Below are 21,182 nucleotides of genomic sequence, written 5' to 3'. Positions count from 1 at the left end.
TTTTTTTAGTTTAGTTTGGTTTGCGTCAAAAGAAATCTAACATGAGTGTAAACAAAATAATAAAAGCTAAGTTTTTGTGGTTGAAAACAGTAGTGTTTGGTGGGAGAAAGACTTTGCTTTCAGAAGGCAGCTCTTAGCGTGCCAGTAGGATATGATTTGAAAACCAGCAGTCTCTGTCATCACTGTCAAGCCTGCCCTATCCCATCCCCTTCTCCCTGTAGGATCTGTGGCTCCTGCAGTGGAGAAGACAGACTGGTCTTGCCTGAAACCTCTTAGCAAACTTTATTATCCTCAATATGCTATTGGCTCAATAAATCTACAAAAGTTAAAAGAAAAACAGTCTACCCCAGTTGCAATACTTCCCAGCCTCCTTCTGGTTCAGCCCCCTTCCATGACCGTTCTCCAACAAGACTTTCACCCTCAATATAGGAAATGAGGTCTTATCAGTGTAGCATCATTGTGTCATAGGCTCTTTACATATTCTAGCATATAGCACCTAACCATGGGCAATGAGAAGTGTCCAGATGAATAACAAGAGTTCCCAAAATAATTGATGAATACCAAATTTCTCTAAATCCTAACTCGTAGAAAGATGAAGGTAAACTCCCCTTATTCAAAAGGAATGTAAGTTGTCACCAAAGTGAACTGTTTCGTAGACAAAGATATTGGAGTGCTATAATGAACATGGGAGGATAAAGATGATCGAAATTCTAGCCAAAAGAGATTTACCATCAAACTCAGAGAACTCAGTAAAGATCCCCTCCAATTCCAAATGAGATTTTCTTTTAAACCAAAGCACCATTTATTCCTATTAGTCACTTTTAGGCCAGTATCAAAGAGGTTCTCATATAAATGTGCTGGTAACTATATTAGCTGCCATTTATTGGACAGGTCGTTTTTAACTAAAAAGATATTTCAGACATGCAGAAAATTGAAAAGACTAATAAAAGTAATGTACTCATCGCTGTTATTATCAAACTTAGCATTTTGCCATATTTGATTCACATCATTTGTTTCAAAGAAATAAGCTCTAAAGATAGATTTGGATTCCCTCACACACACGCGCGTGCACACACACACACATTCTTCCTCAGTGGCAACCACTATCCTGAAGTTGGCACATAGTTTTCTCATTCCGGATTTATGTTTTACTGCATGCATGATTCCATAAACAGTATATAGTATAGTTTTACATGTTACATAAGGAGTATCATACTATATATATCCTTTGCAATTTGCTTTTTTCCCACACAACATTATGTGTTATCAAGGTTGATACATTTGGCTCTAGTTTATTCATTTCAACTGCTGATTAGTATTCCATTGCTTGATTATACCGTGGTTTATTTCCCATTCTCCTCTCCATAAACATGTAGAATGTTGCTGTTGTGAAGATTTGCTACATTGTCCTTGTGCAGTGATCTCCTAGAGTACATAACAAGAAATGGATATACAGGGTCTGGGAATGCAAAATCCTCAACGTCCCTTGACATGGGCAAATTGTAGCTCTACTCACTACATAAGATTTCCTATTTGCAACACCCTTGTCACATTTGACATTATCAGATATATTTTCCATCCTTATGGGTATAAATTGTTTGTTACATACCACAGAGACTGTATGGCATACTGATTAAGAACAAGGTGCGAGGTTGGGTTCAAAATCCTACCCCACCACTTAGTAACAAGAGGTCTTAAGCAAATTACTTAACCTCTCTTAGCCACAGTTTACTCATCTGTAAAATGGGAAGAATAATAGTATTACTTCATTGTTATGAAGATTGGATTAATATATATAAAGCCTTTAAAACAGCATGTGAACTTTTTATTTTTTTTCCCAGGACTTCTCTGGGGAGAGACATTCCCAATGTGTGAATAATACTTTACCTTGACCAGAACTACTTTCTACTCTATTTTTGCTACTACAGCATGTCTAATATATGTTGCCTTAAATAAGTTTAATATTAGATGAACTAAAATAAGTAACTAACAGCTAAAGCACTGTTTCGTTGTGGAAAATATGTTTCAGCATTTCCATTTTCAAAGTCTTTTGAGACAACGTTTTCATAAATGGGCAACTTCTTCTGATGCCTTTCTTCAACCGTTCTAATTGTTACAACATTCTGCATTCTTTCAGGTGCCAGTGTGCAGCAGGCTTCACAGGTCCACGCTGTGAACTGAACATCAACGAATGTCAGTCTAACCCGTGTAGAAATCAGGCCACCTGTGTGGATGAGTTAAACTCATACAGTTGTAAATGTCGGCCAGGATTTTCAGGCAGCAGATGTGAAACAGGTATATATGATTTCAATGGTATTAATAACCATATTTAAACTAGTGTGATAATAGCAATGTCCATTTTTACCTGCCCCAAAGACTACCCACATACCAGAAACTGTGCCAAGCTTTTTTACTTATTTAATCTTGACAGCCATTCAATAGATTAGGTGATATTTTTAATATCCCCAAGAGCGCAAGTAAGGAAATTGAAGCTTAGCGATATAAGGGGGAAATGGAGAAAATTGAATTTAGCAGAACTCCTAGGGACCCTGTGGACAGCAGAGCGGAACCCCACCCGGTCCTTTTGCACCATCCTCTCACTTTTCAGTGCTCTATCAGACAATGCTCTGCTGCTATTTGTAGGGTTTTTGTGGCCAGTTTTTTTTTTTTTTGGAAGTAAGTGGCCAGATCCTTCTTCCTAGTCTGTCTTAGTCTGGAAGCCCCACTGAAACCTGTCTACTGTGGATGACCCTGTTGACATTTGAAATACCGGTGGCATAGCTTTCAGCATCACAGCAACTTGCAGCCACCACTGTATGATAGCCAACAGACGGGGGGTGTGGTTGCCTGACCGGGAAACAAACTCATGCCACAGCAGCGAGAGTGCTGAATCTTAACCTCTAAACCAGCAGGGCTGGCTTCTCCATGTTTAGAAAGGACCCTTGAAAAGCCACTTGGTTTAGAAGGTCAGAGTTCATGGGCATGTGTGAGAATCATTGTTAACCTGCTTTCTCAGGGTGCTGGAGTCTTAGTTAAGCTGTAGAGGTTTTTTTTTATTCAGTGGGGTATGCAGAATTGGGTCAGAGCTGAATTGCTCCTGAAATAGGGAAGAGCCAGAGGCCTGAGTAGGGATGGAATGTTGCCCTTGCAGTTACTCCTCCTTCTCTCCTGCAACATCAGTTTCTCTGCTCTGCTGAGTCATTCCATCAGCAAACAGATTTGCTTTAGAGTCTCCCATCCTTAATAACTTCCCAGTCCCACCTCTCCCTCCAGCTACTCCATGTTTCTCTGCTTCGTTTCACTACCAAGTACTTTTCCTATCTTAGATACTCATTGATTATTTTATTTAGAAGAATGTATTATATACTTTGTACATAATATGTATTTAATTTTGAGACTGGTCCTCAGATCATCATATTTCCTGAAATGAGCTTCTTTGAGAATAGTACTGCTTACCTGCTGCTTACCTTAGACCGTTGAAAAATGCCTCACAAGTGCCATGGTCTGCACACTTTCCTTATTCGTTGCAGAACAGTCTACGGGTTTTAACCTGGATTTTGAAGTTTCTGGTATCTATGGTTACGTCATGCTAGATGGCGTGCTTCCATCTCTCCGTGCTGTGACCTGCACATTCTGGATGAAATCCTCTGACACCACCAACTATGGAACACCAATCTCCTATGCACTTGAGAAGGGCAGCGACAATACCTTCCTCCTGACTGATTATAATGGGTAAGCAGAAGTGTCAGGCCCCACATTAGAGTTGACATTGGGGGTGGGGTGGGAGAGCAGGGGAATCAGGTGCTCCAGCAGGACAGCAGGGTGACAACAATCAAATAGGGCATCATGACATGTTTTCTGAGAAGGCCAAGTTTTAGTGATAATACCTTATGCATGTATTGTGTTTTGCTGTTTATTAAGTAATTTTCTTGGTATTTTACTAAGTACTAGTATTTTCTAAGTACTTCATTTGATTTTCACAATGACCTGAGGAACTAGTGCCCATTTTACATATAGTAAAACAAAGTTTCTAAAAAAGAAAACTAAATGATTTGCCCAAAATCTCGCACTCTAGGAGTGGCAGAACTAAGTCTCAAACTCTGACTCTGAAGACTGGTGCTCCTTCTTTTGCATCTCAGGGCCTCCAGGGTCAAAGGATTTTATTGACACGTGGGAGACACATGTATTGAATAAGAATCAGTCTACAAACCTAGGTGTGCAGGATGACATTTCTTTATTTCTTTTTGGCTCAATTAATTGCAACTGCAGGGCCCCATCCCTCTGGGCTGTCAGAGGAGTCAATCTCAGTTGTTTCTCTGTTTTCTTTCACTACTGAGTGCTTTTCCTGCCTTAGATTCTCTCAAATTACCTACAAACCACAGAGTTTTGCTAAAGATCCACAGACTTAGACAGGACTTCCATCGTTGGTCATCTGTCCCATTGCTTATCCCTGAGCTGTCCGCTGCTCAGCTTCTGTGGTCCCTTCGGAACCACTGCTCTTTGCCGCCTGCGGAATCCTTGGCAAGCCTGAGGGTTTATGCCTTCAATCTAGATAGATTCTGTGGTGCACCACATGGCCTTTTCCTCTCAGATTTGCCCAAATCTGCTACTGAGCGGGTTACAGGCCTCAGAGACCCATTTTGCTCTCTTCCCTCTCCTCAGTCCCTGGGACTCTCACTATTCTGGTGGAGATCTCCCCATCCTCAAACCATCTTCCTAGTGGCCTCAAACTTTCAGATACAAAATCCAAGACATTTGCAAAAACCTATACTGAGGCAAAATATATATAAAGAGAGAACCTGTTGCCTGCTTGAATAGGGGGAGGAAAATAGGAAAATGCAGAGGGGAAACAATATTATTAAAAAAATTTTTTTCATAAATATCTTCAAATAGAGGCTGACAAGGTGCTGGGAAAGGAATTCAATGAATTCTTATCTTCCTTATCAATTTTCCCTAATCTATTCTTTTTCTCCATTTGCTTCTGAAGATAGTTCCCTTTAAACTGTTTATTATCTTTGACATTTCCCTAAGTGACATGGTTGTTGGAACCCTCTTGTGGTTGGCCACCTTTGTTTAGTTCCAATTATTCTTTTCTTTGGATTGACATGCTTCCTCTGTCTTGTGACAGCTTTGGCAACCGAGAGACAGACTTACTTTCTGTGAGACTTCTGGAGTTTGTTCCTGGTCTTAGGAACATGCATTCTAGAGGAAGAAAACCAGTCTGACATTTGCACAACTCTCATTCCTTCCATTCTTGACTCACTCTTTCCAAAGTAAGCAGTTAGTGAATTATCTCAAATTGGACTGTCTTCTCTAGGCTCATCCTAAGACTTTTTCCTACCCCCCAGTGTTTAAGAAACACAGACCAATTTTCAATGAGCTACAATAAAGTTTCCTTAGAAAATTAAATATGCTTCTATGAAATATGACCAAATGGAGAAAAAAAGTAATGTGTTTACACAAAGTGATTTTCCCACAAAAACAGGAAAAGAAGACAAATAGTAGTATGCCCCACAGATGGGATTACAACATGTGACTGATGACTATATCCCCTTGAATCTTTCCACAGCTGGGTTCTTTATGTGAATGGCAAGGAAAAGATAACAGACTGTCCAGCCGTGAATGATGGAAGCTGGCATCATATTGCAATCACTTGGACAAGTGCTGACGGAGCCTGGAAAGTCTATATCGATGGGAAATTATCTGACGGCGGTGTGGGCCTTTCTGTTGGTTCGGCCATACCTGGTATGCTTTAGCAAACGAAATATAATTCTATTAGATGCTAGCGGTCATGGTGCTTAGATGAAAATCAAGCCTGCTAGCTTTGTTGTCTTCAGTTTTAGATAGAGATCAATAGTTATCTCTCCCTTTACTACCTCCTGATTATCTGGACTGTGAATTACTAGAAACTTTTTCCTAGGTGAGCTGTGTGACTCTCTGTGCAAGAAATGCCTTTGGGGATCTGTACTGAGAATACTAAGCAGCATGTTGAACTAACAATGCGTGGTTACTAGACGGCCTTCCAAGGAGATTAATCACTCATGTGTTTTGTTTTAGGCTGTAGGTTTTGTTTTCTGATTAGTGTACACAGTTTACGAGTATATCCAGTATACAAGCTGGAGCACTGTGTATGGCTGTCCGTTTTTTATGCACTTTTCCCAGTAGAACTCAAACTCTCTTCTAAAAATAATAATTAAGAGAGTTTTAGTTACAAGGAATGCAAAAGTATTAGGCAACCCAGGTTCTCAGCATTATGCCTAGCAATAACCTTGCTCTATCTAGACTCTTCTATGATATATGTCATATGAGGAGGAATGGTTGCCAGTTCCCTGTAGTAAATAAGGAAACATTAGATGTGTTTCAGCAGGAAGTGGCATTTTCAGGTGACATGGGGTGGTGGTTCCTTTTTGTGTTTAATTTAGAGTATTCTTGTTTTCAGCTGTCTCTTCTCTGGGCGGTGGGATTGCAGGTGGCTTTTATTTTCTTCTTTATTCCTTTCTGGTATTTTCATAGTGAACATATATTTTGTTTACGGCAAGAAAAAGAGCATTTCTACCTTTAAAAAAAAAAGTAAACTCTGATGGAAGAGTGAAAAGTAGGTTAAAAGAATAGGAAAATAGAACAAGGAAGATGTAATAGCAGCCACCAAGGCGATGGTTGTCTTCCCACAGCAGTAGGAATGAATTAGAGTCCATAAATCTTGCAGAGCTCCAATCATCAGATCTTAGTGAATGACTGGCTTTAGTTTGGGCGATCAGATTTGTTAAAGAGTCTGTTGGCTGAGATAGGAATTCTAGGGAAAGCACAATTATCAGAGTAGGGGTTAGAAGTGGGGAAAGATGCTGTATTTGGTTTTAGACATATTGAGTTTGAAGTCTCTGTTGGAATTCTAATTACAGGAATGCATGCAGCTAAGAACAAAGATGGATATCACTTTATATTAAATTGACAAATTTGTTTTTATTGATAAGGTAGGATTTGGCAAGGATTCAGCATAATGAACACTCTTGAAGAGTGCTGGCAGGTGCTAAAATTGATACAGCCTTTCTGGGATACAATTTAGAAACTTTCATCAAGGGCCTTAGAGGAACCCTTTGCATGTAACTGACAATTCAACTACCAGGAATCAATCTAAAGGAAATAACCAATGATCTGAACAAATAGTTATGCATCAGTATATTTATCTCAGTGTTATTTTGGTACCAAACTTGGAAACAACTCCAATATCCAATAAGAAGTGGTGGTTTAGTTAGTTAATTAAATAAATTATGGATTGTTGTACATTCATGATAAAATAAAATAGCTGTTCAAACTCATGAAATGACAACATATTCAAGAAGAAAAGTAAGATCCAAACATCATATATAGTATGATCCTGAGTTGTGTGTTTTAAAATCTCTCTCACACACACATACACATATACTAAAAAAATAATAAAAATTAAAACGAAACCTACAAGGAAGTACACAAAACTGTTCAGTGATTATTTCTGGGTGAAAGGAATTCTTTATACTTTATTTTTTTTCAAATTTCCTTCCATGTGCATGTATTAATCTTTAATTATTAATTTTATAAGAAGAAGATGTAGTTTGGAAAATCATGCTACAGACGTGGATTGGCAGGTGAGTGAGATCAGATGGGGAGACTAGTTGAAGGAAAAAGAGAAGAGGCCAGGGTGGAATCCTAGGCACAACAGCATCTAAGAGGCAGGCAGAGGAGAGACTGACTGAGCAGAAAGGCTCAAGGAGAACCAGGAGAGGATGCTGTCATGGAAACCAAGTGGAATCCATCAGCCTCCTGGCAGGAAACAGGTGGCACACAAGGGGGTAACTAAAGAGAGTTTAATGAAGGAAGTATTTTCAAAGGTGTGGGCAGGGTTAAGAGAACCACAGTATGATAGTAAAACACCTCATGACTAGCAACAGTGGAAAGTCACCAGGGATGGGCCTGAAGTGACAAGGGATGGGAGTTGTTGCCAGAATTCAGGCAAACCTATAATGATGGAGAGAAATCACTCAGCAGGAGCAATGATATTAAATAGAAAAAAGCAACCACTGAAAGTCTGTTGCCTGTCAGGAAGGTATCTAGGAAATTAAACTTCCCTCTTATCCTACTTTCTTACCTCCTGATGGTCTTTCTGTTTGCCAGGCACAAACAGAAACCAAAGGAACAAGGCATCCAGGCGGTACAGTCCATAGGTGTCAAACTTTGGGGGTACAAAGTACAGTTGGAGAAGGGTGGGAGGAGCTCTGAGGGGCAAGCACAGACCATCCAGTACACAAGGAAGGACAGCTTAATAGAATGAAATGATCGATGGAAACATATGACACAGAGAAGTCACCAGAGGTGAATATTGAAGAGTTTCCATTGGATTTGGCAATTAGGTGGCCACTGGCAACTTTGGAAGCTTCCTTAGAATTGGTGATAGAAATTTGAGCATTGTAGGCTTAAGAATAAAAAAATGAAGAGCAGCTATATGGGATCTGTCATAGAGGGTAATTTCCTGGAAGAAAGTAGGCAAAATAGGACTTAGCTATTTTGTTTATATAAAATAGTATATATATATATATGTAGTTTTATAGTTAAATATTTATAAATCCAATAATATTTTAAATCCTCTCCAACCATTTTTTAAGTTGCTATATGAAACATTGAGTTTGTCCTTATTGATAAAACATACAGTAACTATAGATAATTTAGCTTTTCCATAATTTTCCCTGATGCATTTATATTGGCTATGCTTTTTCATCTAGTTAGCATTTTAGGAATAACAGACAATCAGGCCAGTTTTCCTCCTTGTTTCTCTCCTTCTCTCTTTAGGTGGTGGAGCATTAGTTCTTGGGCAAGAACAAGACAAAAAAGGAGAGGGATTCAACCCAGCTGAGTCTTTTGTGGGCTCCATAAGCCAGCTCAACCTCTGGGACTATGTCCTGTCTCCACAGCAGGTCAATTCCATTTTCAGTGTATGACAGTAATGAGATACAAAGGTACAAACCTAGTGAAAATGTGAACAGCCTAATGATGCTCTATCTTATTGCAACCTCTGGGTTTTCAGAATTTACCACCAATATCATTTGATGCTATGGTCATAGGCTAAATCAGGCAGAGGTTATCTATAGTAATTTTCAATGAATCTCCTTTTCAGTTTCCTACTGCTGTTTTTAAATTTTACTGGACATGACTAATTTATAAAATTTTGCCATTTTGGAGCCGGAAAGAATCAGAGAATAATACTGCAAATCCCTCTGACTAAAGATGCAGAAATTTAGGCTGGCACGAGATCGTACAGAGAGTAACAGATGAGCTCGTAGGTAGACAATCTGGAGTCCCACAGCCTCAGTTAAGATCTCAGTTCTACCATGAATTCATGGTGATGATTTTGAGCATATTACTCTATCTCTCTAAGCTTCAGTTTTCTTTTCTATGAAGAATAAACAAACAGAACTGCATAGAGGAGTTTTGGCAGGATTGAACAAAATACTGCATGTACGATCATGGCATTTTTTGGCACATAGTAAAGTCTTGGTAAATGTTTTCTCTTACTATTATAGTGGCAGAACTTGTGTAAACCTCCGTTTCCTCAACTCTAGATCAGAGATAGAAGACAGGAGAGTGGAGAAGGGGAACCTGTACAACACCTTAGCAACCTGCAAAGCTTTAGACAAATTGTACGCATAGAATTTCAGAATTTCTGGCAAGAATGAAATATTTGGGAAAGTAAATGGTGGAGGTGGAGGAGAGAGGAAAGACAACTTTCCTGCTGCCCCTGAAATCATATCATGCAAAACCCTACTTCCCTCCACGCCCCACTCCATCTGCAAATGTTTTCAATAGGACTAAATTAAGATATAATAACTCTGTCTTCCCTAAACAAGTAAGGTTTATCTAAAGATGTGTTTTTAAAATTTCAGGTGAAATCGCTGGCTACCTCATGCCCAGAGGAACTTAATAAAGGAAACGTGTTAGCCTGGCCTGATTTCCTGTCGGGAATTGTGGGGAAAGTGAAGATCGATTCCAAGAGCATATTCTGTTCTGGTTAGAGTTTCCGTCTTCCATAGCTTCTGCTATCTCTTAACTACTCTGGGGTTTTCTGGCAAAAGGACACAATTTGAAATTCTCTATTGGCCAAATAGTGTGTGTCTTTCAGTGTGATGTTTAACTAGTAATTCATTTTGACCCTGCCTTCAACCAAAGGATTTGTTTTTTTTTTTTAATACTGAAGTGCGTTCTGCATAATGGGGTACAAATTAATTGTGGAGGAAACTAGGAAAAAGGTAAAATAAGGAAAATAAGATTAGAGGAGGGATATGGGTAAGGTTTTAAATGTCCACCAAAGTCCTAGCCTCCTTTTTGAGATGGGATACTCTCTGAGCTCTGGACTTTCTAGCAGCCACCTAGGGGCAAGTGGCACACGGAGAACAACAGTGGACATTACAACCCGCACACTGAATAATCCATACCCTGAGTGATCAAAACTGCCTCATAAAATCCAATATATTTCAACAAGTCTCTAAAGCTGTCCTAGAATTCATAGTTTTTGATAACTTACAAGAATATTTCATTAATATTCATAAAATACTATTTTTTGCCTTAAAAAATACTCAGCAGTCGGGGCTGGCCCCGTGGCCGAGTGGTTAAGTTCGCGCGCTCTAGCTGCAAGCGGCCCAGTGTTTCGTTGGTTCGAATCCTGGGCGCGGACATGGCACTGCTCGTCAGGCCACGCTGAGGCAGCGTCCCACATGCCACAGCTAGAAGGACCCACAACGAAGAATATACAACTATGTACTGGGGGGCTTTGGGGAGAAAAAGGAAAAAATAAAATCTTTAAAAAAAAATACTCAGCAGATTTCTGCTGAAAGAGAGAAGGTTGTTGACTCAAATAGTTTTTTCTAGTAATGTTTCTTGCCAGTGATCTGGTTACACGTTGCCCTGTTTTAAGATCAGTACAGTGTCTCTCACATGCTGCTACAACATACGAGTTGAAACTCTTGACCTGGTGAAGCCACCACTATGTTGCTGACAAGCTCTGTACCTGTGTTCTTTGCCCTCAGATTGCCCACCTTTAGAAGGATCGGTACCTCATCTCCGAACTGCATCAGCAAACTTAAAGCCAGGCTCCAAAATCAGTCTATTCTGTGATCCAGGCTTCCAGATGGTCGGGAACCCTGTGCAGTACTGTCTGAATCAAGGACAGTGGACACAACCGCTCCCACACTGTGAACGTGAGCTGCTGTTGTTGAAGGCATTTCAGTAGCTCTTGAAAAACGTTGGCATCATAAGAACACTTTTCAGGAATGCTAGATAAAAGCTAGATACTTAATAGTAGTAAATATTCATTGAATACTTCCTTTGTGCAATGAACTATGTTGGGCACCACGAAAGAGGTGGGCAATGAAGATCCAAAGAGACCCCCACCTGTGAATGTATGCCAGGTGGCACAAGGAACAGGATGGGAAGGAAAAACAGACATAGGGGCTGAAGCCCAAAGGGAGATGGGTCATTGCTTGGTGTGAAAAAACAGGAAGAGATCTTTTGACTTGGGTGCATCCGTTCATTCATTTATTCAACATTTTTTAAAGTACCTAGTATGTGCTCGACACTGATCTAAGTTCTGGAGATGCAGCAGATGGGAAAAATAGTCTGTCTTTTTATGGAGTTTACACTGTAGAAGGAAAGGCAGGAAATAACAAGAAAATATAATATTATTTATTTACAGTAAATATTAACAGCAAGGGCCAGAAGTAAGGCCTATGAAGAAAAATAAAGCAGAATAGGGAAAAACAAAGTGAGAGGGCTGGGTGGAAGCAAGACTGCTATTGTAGATAGGGTGATGAGGGGAGTTTCTCCATAGCATGTGTTCCCACCTGACATGTTGTATACATTTATCTGTTTCTTGTCTCTCTACTCCCACTAGATAGTAGGCTTCATAAGGCAGGAATTTTGTCTGTTTGGTTCATTACTGTAACCTCAGCACCTAGGAGAGTGTCTGGCAGGTAGCAGGACCTCCATAAATACTTTTTGTAAATGAATGAATTGCATACCTACTATGAGCCAGACAATATGCTAGATGCCCAGGGCACAGATATGGCTATAGCCTGCTGCCACCCCTAGAGCACTTTCAATCTAATGTTTGCGTGCAGCGAAAAGTTCATGCTTAACTCAACTGCTAGTTTCAACAAAATATCTTTTGAGCATTTTGCTCCTAATGCAGTTGTGTTCTTCTTGGTCACATTACAGGCATTAGCTGTGGGGTGCCACCCCCTTTGGAGAATGGCTTTTATTCAGCTGAGGACTTCCATGCTGGCAGCACAGTGACCTACCAGTGCAACAATGGCTACTATTTGTTGGGTGATTCAAGGATGTTCTGTACAGATAATGGGAGCTGGAATGGCATTTCACCATCGTGCCTTGGTGAGATCAATCTTGGCAAATACTGTGTGGGTTTATTCTAGCTCCATGGGAGACAGTCATCCCAAATTCCTGAGGCTCTCTTGTGACATTCCTTTGTTAACTTCATCTCATCCAAGTGAGCTCTGGGCAAGCCATAGTGAGAAAGCAGCTGTCCACAGAAGTGCCAAAAATGTTTTAAATTTTTATCAGACTCAGTAGTAAGAGTATCTTTCTCTATCTCAGTTCTTCTACTTACCCACCTGTAAACTGTGGAAATAATAGATTTTATTGTATATCTGCAATGTGATTATGACTGTTATATTTAAATTTTATAAAAATATATATAAATTTTATAAAAATATATTTATATATAATATTAGGTTTATAAAAATATATATTGTTATATATAAATATATATGTAAAATAAATATAACTATAAAATATATATAACTATATTATAAAACAATTTATATGGTTATATATAAAAATGTATATAACTATATATATAGTTATACATTAGATGATATGTAATGATTTAAAAGTAAAAACAAATGTTTGATACATAGGAAAACTCAATCAACTTTACTGTGTGTAAACCGCCTTCTTTTCAGATGTTGACGAATGTGCTGTTGGGTCAGATTGTAGCGAGCATGCTTCCTGCTTGAATACAAATGGATCCTATGTTTGCTCATGTATCCCACCCTACACAGGAGATGGGAAAAACTGTGCAGGTAACCTGTATATGTATAACTGGGAAGTCTATTTCAATATTTTTATTCAAGTGTATATTTCAAATATGTGTTATTTAAAAATAATACAATATTTTCAAAGGGGAGATGGAAAAGATAAACTCTCTCTAAAAAGACATGTAAGTAACAGCTAAAGGTGCTTTAAATTAGCATCATGCCTCTCCAACTTCCCAGTTTCTGGAAAAGCAAAACTGAGAGCCAACTATATCACAAGAATGCTGAAGAAACGTCTACACAGTACGAGAATAGTAGCATGGATTTAGAAATATAATCAATGACCTCTAGCGCCTCAGTCAGAGCAAAGAAGATGCTTCATCACATCTTTGCTGTCAGTATCTTTGCCCTGCCTCGGCCACACAGAATTATATCATTGAAAAAAAATTGAGATCTTGCCTTACCACCTCTCTGTATTTTGTGATAATTTTGATAATACTGGCTCATCTCTCAACCCATCAACGTCTTTCTACATTTATTGTGAGAAAGCAACTATCAGAAAACAATAAGACAGAAAGTAAAGAGGAATTCTCAAAATTAAGTCATAATTGCATTTACTTTTTGAGAGTATTTCATTTAAAGTCCTTGACTTATGCAGCCAAAATGATCTTCAGAAAGATTGAATCAATGTATCTTCCCTTTTTAAGAATTCAAGTATTTATTGACTCCTCTTGTTCAACTCTAACCCGGAAATCTCCCTTGAACTTATTTCCCTTTCTAGAAGGGGTGGCCAACCCCAAGTGTGCACATAGGAAGGGCTTCTAATCTGTAGTCTTTTTGGAACGAGAGGCCGAGAACTTCTCCTAAATGTGTTTTAGTACAGCCTTTCCATTAGGTTGAAAGAAAGTCATTTACTCTTAAAAAGTGGGTGTGAAGTCCAGAGGAATAAAAGGGGCTGAACCCCTTCTCAGCCAGGCCTTGGCACCACCACTGCTTCCCCAATAAACAACTCCCTTTTTGGCCAGATAAATTTTGTATATTTTTGTTACTCATTGCTGTTTCAAAATATTGTTGTTTAAATCTCTATTAAATATATTTTCTTGGGGCCTGGCCCAGTGGTATAGTGGTTAAGTTTGCACACTTCACTTCAGTGTCCCAGGGTTCACCGGTTCGGATCCTGAGCACCAACCTAGCACTGCTCATCAAGCCATGCTGTGGTGGCGTCCCACATAGACAACTAAGAAGGACCCACAACTAGAATATACAACTATGTACTGGGGCTTTGGGGACAAAACAAAAGAAAAAAGAGGGAGATTGGCAACAGATGTTAGCACAGGGCCGATCTTCCTCACACACAAAAAAATAATAATAAAGAAAGAAATGTACATATATGTGTTCCTGTCTAATTGTCCAACATGTCGCTGCGCTTCATGCATCTCCCTTCAGAGGATTCTTCCTCAGGGTTTAACTTGGTATCTTAAGTGTAGTGAGACCTTGCATGGTTGTGTGAAAGCCATTTATTGTCCCACAAAAACTGTTTCTTTCTTTCAAGAACCTGTAAAATGTAAGCCTCCAGGAAATCCAGAAAATGGCCACTCTTCTGGTGAGATTTATACAGTGGGTGCTGAAGTCACATTTTCATGTGAAGAAGGACACCAGCTGATGGGAGTAACCAAAATCACATGTTTAGAGTCTGGAGAATGGAGTCATCTGATGCCATATTGTGAAGGTAATAAATTCCCCATGTTCGTGGGGTTTGGCCAACCTAGAATTTAAGGTATGGAAATGTCAAGTGTTGTATCAATATTCTTTGTATTTAAAGCCCAACTATTAGGCTCATATTTAAACATGACAGGAAAACCGAGAACTGCCCCCTAGGGTTTTAGAAACTTTTGCACTCATTAGCTAAGAAAAGCAATGCTTTTTGTTTTTCCTCCTTTAAGCTGTTTCCTGTGGTGCACCAGCTATTCCAGAAAATGGTGGCATTGATGGATCAACATTTACCTATGGCAGTAAAGTAGTATATAGGTAAGTATCTAAGACCAGAACTAGTTTGTAGAAGTTTTTGACGACACACTGGTGGTGATATAATACTGGAAGAAAGGGTGAAGAATAATCCCAGAGGATGTTTTTAAATTGCTGTGAAATTAATTGAATCATGTGTAGTGTAAAGAATTCTAATCCAATAATCTAATGGTCATCATATCTAGAATCCTTAAATCCCCTGACCAGAACCCAACTATTGCCACCAGCACCTCCTTGAGATGCTCTAAGAATGGATGTCATGTAGGACGGCCCTGCAAGCTAATAAATAGTCTTGCTTATAAGTTGGAGCTTTAACTCCAAACCCAATATTTCAGGGACTTATACTAGACCAGACCACTCTCCAACCAAGAATTTTGTTTGCAGCTACTAATCCATGACACACACCAGGGGCAAGCCAAATCCTTAAGCCTATCCTTCTACTTCTCGCTCAGCAAGGGCCTTATGGGAGAGAAGTACAGTATTCAACCCTGAAAAAGAATAATTATAAAGCATTATTTCAGTAGGAAAAAAAGAACTCTTCCTATATGAGTATATTCACAATATTTTTGGAGGTTTTGGCACAGATGAAATTATGCAAAATAAAGCAAATTATATTCTCTAATTTTCCTTTATCTTCTCTAGGTGTGATAAAGGATATACTCTGGATGGTGATAAAGAGTCATCCTGTCTTGCCAGTGGTTCTTGGAGCCACTCTCCTCCTGTGTGTGAACTAGTCAAGTGTTCTAGCCCCGAAAACATAAATAATGGGAAATATATTTTGAGTGGGCTTACATACCTTTCTACTGCATCATATTCGTGTGAGAGTGGATACAGGTAAAGTTCACAGACACCAGCCACGCTTGTTACAATACTGTTACTCATTTTTTTACTCAGTAGGTTTCATTTGCATGTGACTGACTGACTTTAAATACAAGTTTCTAAATGTAAAAGATATTCTCAAATTTGTATGCTTCCTGAAGCCTAGCTCATAGTAAATGCCCAGGGAACTATTCCATCTAACTTTGACTCTGAGAGTCCTAGTTCAATTGCTATAAACATTCAGACATTAAGCATGAAAGCAAAAGTGTTTGTGAGGCATAACACAATGCCTGGATTTTTTGGTAAACAACTTACCAAGCTTACACTCAGCATTACATGAGATGTTATAAAAAATTTACCAAGGTAAGGGCCTGGGTCCTTAATACCGTACAAGATTAATTTGATGAAAGGTGTGTGTGTGTGTTCAAACAGAAGGGACAGCAGAGAGAGTCAGGCTGTGATCAGAAACTTGGCCAACAGGATCTGAAGTGAAACAGATGAAGTGAACAGAAGCAGAGTGAGTAATACAGACAATCAGAATCAGGTTGGCAAGTGAAGGTGGATAAGCCATGATGTAGGATTTGAGGTTGTGAAATCAAAAGAAGACCAAAGGTCAGAGTCATGAGCCACACGCTTCAGATCCCAAGCCCGTGGCAAGGATGACGGACACCCTTGGACCTCAGTTATCCTGACTTCTTGGGTATCTGTCTCCCTTGTCACTGGGTCCTAACCAGTCTCGTAATTCCTTCTCCTCCAAGTAATCTGCTATTTGCAAGGTTTGAAGTGCCCTACAACACCACCAATGAGCACATTAAGAATTGTGTTTTGCACCGAGTTGTTATTTTTTTTTAGCATATTCATGGTTTTAAATGGTCTATAGCCTGCTCAGATTTCCCTTGTTTTTATATAAAGCAAGAAAATAGGAAGAAACTTTACTTTTACGTATTAGAATTCCTCGTGTCCCCTAGGCGCTTCTAACTCCTTCCTATCTCATCTCCATAGCAGTAAATAAATAGCCAATGAAAGAGGTGGCATCTTTCTTCCTGTAGCTTACAGGGCCCTTCCGTCATTGAATGCTCGGCGTCAGGCAGCTGGGACAGAGCGCCACCTACCTGTCATCTTGTCTTCTGTGGAGAGCCGCCAGCCATCAAAGATGCTGTCATCACTGGGAGTAACTTCACTTTTGGGAACACTGTTACTTACACTTGCAAAGAAGGGTGAGTAGAGCCTGGGAAGGGAAGAAACATTGGGAGTGGATGTTCCCTGACTGCAGACATGGGCTTCTCTGAACACTCAATTAAATTTCCCAGCAGCCAGAGCCAAAGAGAGCTTTATGCTCTTGCTTTCTGACAGCAGAAAGGGAGCATATTCTCCTAGGGGAGCAATGTTTTCCTGGAATTAGAGTGACTTATCAAATTAAGCCTTGCATAATGGACATTGGGCAGTTCAATGGAAAATATCTTTATACTTTAATTAAAGATGCAAAAAAACACATCAAAATAAGCATTTGTAGATTTATCCTCTTCAAAACCAAAGGCAAGACTTAAGTCACAACGAAAGATGACACATCTGCAGGAAAAAGGATAATAAAGTTCAGATTTTTACATTTTTAATAATCTCATTTAATTCAGAACCAGGGAGCAGATTGCAAATTGCTTTCACACTCGTTGTCTCATTTGCTCCTCATGGAAACCCTGTGAATTACGGAGAAAGGAGAGCTCACTCTGGGATGGTGATCTGCTTAGGGTCTTCGGCAGGCAATAAAGAATTGAGGGGTGATTTAATCCCAGGTCATCTGACTGGCATGTCATTGCTTTTTTCCCCATGCTTCCTCAATAAATATCCTCACCAGTAATAGCGCTTTCATACTGCAGATTTACCCGAGTTGCTCTTCACACAATTGGAAGCAGCAACAGCAGAGGGGTTACCATTTTCTGGATTTGTGTCTCAGCTCTGTCCATCATTAACTGTGTGGCCTTGGGAAAATGGTATAACCTCTCAGTGCTTTGATTGTCTTCCTACATAAAATGAGTTCATTAAAGGTTCATGCTTCATATGGATATTGTGAGGAATAAAATGACATAGTGATAGACTAGCTGGAAAACGACTCAATAAATCGGCAAACTTTGCCATTATTATGATGATTCCAGCACAGATAAGAGGACACACTTTCTATAATAGCATGGAAGTTGAAATTCGTTTCGCCTGATGGAAGACCGTCCTACTAATACAGGACTGCCAGCAGGTGGCGACAATATTTCCTTGCAAATAGCTCTTGAGCGTCAAACACTTGTATAAACAGCTGACAGAAATCCCAAATCTTAACACCTTCTTAAGTGAAAAAGAAATCTTTAACAATAAAATGTCAGTGCAAGAATTAGCTTTTGATGGCCCCATCTCTCCCCTGTGGAGTGACTCATTTAAAAATTTCTTCCTGGGGCCAGCCCGATGGCGTAGTGGTTAAGTTCGCGCTCTCCACTTTGGTGGCCGGGGGTTCACAGGCCCAGATCCCAGGTGCAGACCTGGCACCACTCATCTAGCCATGCTGTGGCAGCATCCCACATATAATAGAGGAAGATTGGTGTAGATGTTAGGTCAGTGCCAATATTCCTACAACAAAAAAACAAACAGGCAAAGAAATTGCCCAGCAAATAGAGAGATCTCACTTGTCATCCCACCGAGCCTCTAGGTGGAATGTTTCTAGCGAATATCCTGTGAATGAACTGCTAGGACTAGGGTCATGCCAGAAACTCTGCTGTTGCTCTCTATTCGAACTCCAAGGCAGTATGTCCCATCCTCTCTTCTTACCTTTCCTGTCCAATCCAGGGACAACCACAGCATTCATTTACAGGCTTACTTTTCACTTTTTAATTTCCTCTTCATTTCTAGCACATGGAGATTTCTTTTCTTGTCAGCTCAGCTACGCATTTAAAATAATTTTTGTTATATTTCATCAAGTTTTATATAGGGAGGGTTTTCAGACTTTCTTGTAGCCAGAACTGGAAGTCAGTTGGCCCCCTTCTCTCTCTCTTTTTGTCCTTTTCGATCTCTTCCCCTAGGTGATTGATGGGCGTAGGTCAGCATGCACTGTGTTGTTCTATGCAAGGATGGCAGCACTGTGTTCAAGTCATGGCTTTTGTGTAATGGGGCCTGTCCTGCTGTCTTCTTCCACTTCCTAAGATGCTGTTGGCCTGATAAGAGGGTTAGGGCCTATTTCCCTCTCTAACCCTCTCAACTCTCTCTTCTCCCTTGAGACTGCCTGACACCGGTCACTGTTCTGCACACTGTTTAGGCCACCCAGGCCTGTTAATTACATGCACATACGTGCAGTCTTGCTTCAGTCTCATTGTTTTTTCTTCCTTTACTGATGTTGTGCTTTGTACCAGCCTTTCCTTGAATTAAGGGGGAAAGATCCAGTCTCAAGTTTAGGATGAAAGAGCAGATACTTTAGAAGACTGGAGTAGTAAGATGAATGGCAGAGAAGGAAAGAAGCAAGGAGCCTCATTTCTGCCTCCTGCCCTAAACTTGGCTTTCCAAATTCACCTTTTATCAAAACATTGCCCTGGGGGTTCTCAACCGTTTACCCAAATTAACAAAGTGGTCACTTGTTTCCCATTTTTCTTTTCATCCCTGTGTGTAGACTCTTGGTGAGAAGCTCAGAGAGAAGGAAGGGTCATTGGCATCCTAAAATCCTATTAGAATGTTTCCCTTTTGATTCCTCTCAAATATAGACTTTTAAATGCATTACTGAATTTACTAAGATAAAATTTTTGATCATCGTTTTTAATTGAAAACAGAAATAATTACGGATGCAGATTTATGCTTTCCACTGCTCTTATTAAATTGCAGCTCGTTAAATATGTTGCTCTTTTAAGGCTCTTGTAAGGTTCTTCTTCTAAAAAGAGAAGAGCTAATAACCCACTTGGGAGCCTCTCATAAAACTTCCCAGGCACATGCTCATTAACAGGCTTCCCCTCAGTGTGTGAATCAAATCACTGGAAATAGCATCTGAAGATTCCTCTGCCCATTTTCAAAGCGTTTGTCATTATTATTCCAAAAATATGCTACTGTATTACAGCCAATTTCTCCTAAAAGGTGGCCTTCTATGGCATCACTGTAATATCGATGGATCATTTTTCCTTGAAATTATGGAGTAAAACGATTTGTTTTATAATTTGTATAGCCTGATTTTAAACGACAGTCTGCAAGAGTGTCCCCAACGTTTCTTGAATGAGAATAAAAAATGTCGCACAGAATAAAATTAAATATTCCAGCGTTTTAGATATGTGCCAGTTCCAATTTTTCCTGCTTTGGTAGCCAACATTTATAAGACATACGTCATCACATGTACAAAACTTTATCTTTTTTAAAATAATTCTTTTAAAAAGTAAGCAGGCGAAATATGTCTCCCAGAAATCTTAACACACATTCAGACTTCTAACATAATGAAGTGGTGCAACAATTTGATCAGAGACCAGTTACAGTTCTATGTAGGCAATAGCTAGCAATTAATTCCTCTTTTTTTGTCATTCAGAACATATATCCTTCTTTAGTATCTTAGAAGACTAACTGATATATTTTAGAAGATAGTTATTTTTAATAAACCTTTATCCCCATCCACACTGGATATGTTATCTAATCTAAGACACAGATTTAGTTCCGTTTCTTGAAGCCACTCAGTGTAAATTTCTTGGCACCTCCAAAATGCCAGCCATTCAAGTATTGATAGCCTGGTCCCAAGATTCTCCTACAAATGGATCATTAGAGATAATTGAGAGGCTTCAGCAAGGGATCTCAGCTCCTTCACATGTTTCTATGACTGAGAAATGATCCTCCCTCTGGCTAGGATGTCAAGCTTGCAGCTTTGGAAGTGAAGATGTAGAGACAGACGTTTTAGCCAGCTCAACCTCAAGTCTGCACTTCTCTTTCTCATAAGTGGACACGATCCCAAGTCTGTTCAATCTCAGTCACTCTCCTGTGAGCCTATTCCAATAGGTCTATAGCCCAGTTGGAATTGTGGTACCCAGAATTGAACGCACACTGACACATCAAATTAGAATGTAATTACCACAGAATAAAAATGCCAAATCTAGGAACTGCCACATCGTATTTAAAACATAAGTATTTATTTCATTTCTCCTCTTCTTTTCCTAGACAAATGAGTTTCTAGAAACGCAATAACTCTTCTAAGGATGTCACCATTGACTCATTCCACTTACATTCAGTGAAACTCCTTCACATTGGCTGCCACTAAGCCATTTTTTT

The 21,182-nt window shown here is 39.5% G+C and overlaps 1 protein-coding gene across 1 annotated transcript in view; it reads left to right on the top strand.

Moving 5' to 3' along the window:
* The window catches only part of SVEP1 (sushi, von Willebrand factor type A, EGF and pentraxin domain containing 1), a 166,670-nt gene that overhangs the window by 107,275 nt on the left and 38,213 nt on the right, over nucleotides 1-21,182 (top strand). The window contains exons 25-36 of the mRNA XM_046663234.1: nucleotides 2,138-2,295; nucleotides 3,531-3,732; nucleotides 5,570-5,745; nucleotides 8,821-8,945; nucleotides 9,912-10,035; nucleotides 11,052-11,222; nucleotides 12,238-12,411; nucleotides 13,002-13,121; nucleotides 14,626-14,802; nucleotides 15,017-15,101; nucleotides 15,741-15,932; nucleotides 16,967-17,134. Coding sequence (XP_046519190.1) covers nucleotides 2,138-2,295; nucleotides 3,531-3,732; nucleotides 5,570-5,745; nucleotides 8,821-8,945; nucleotides 9,912-10,035; nucleotides 11,052-11,222; nucleotides 12,238-12,411; nucleotides 13,002-13,121; nucleotides 14,626-14,802; nucleotides 15,017-15,101; nucleotides 15,741-15,932; nucleotides 16,967-17,134 — 1,872 coding nt within the window. The remainder of the gene's footprint in view (nucleotides 1-2,137; nucleotides 2,296-3,530; nucleotides 3,733-5,569; nucleotides 5,746-8,820; nucleotides 8,946-9,911; nucleotides 10,036-11,051; nucleotides 11,223-12,237; nucleotides 12,412-13,001; nucleotides 13,122-14,625; nucleotides 14,803-15,016; nucleotides 15,102-15,740; nucleotides 15,933-16,966; nucleotides 17,135-21,182) is intronic.

Source organism: Equus quagga, chromosome 1, assembly GCF_021613505.1.
Source record: "Equus quagga isolate Etosha38 chromosome 1, UCLA_HA_Equagga_1.0, whole genome shotgun sequence".
In the NCBI taxonomy this organism is placed as follows: Eukaryota; Metazoa; Chordata; class Mammalia; order Perissodactyla; family Equidae; genus Equus; species Equus quagga.
The sequence above is the reverse complement of the archived record's forward strand: the minus strand, read 5'-3'. Positions and strand labels throughout refer to the sequence as shown.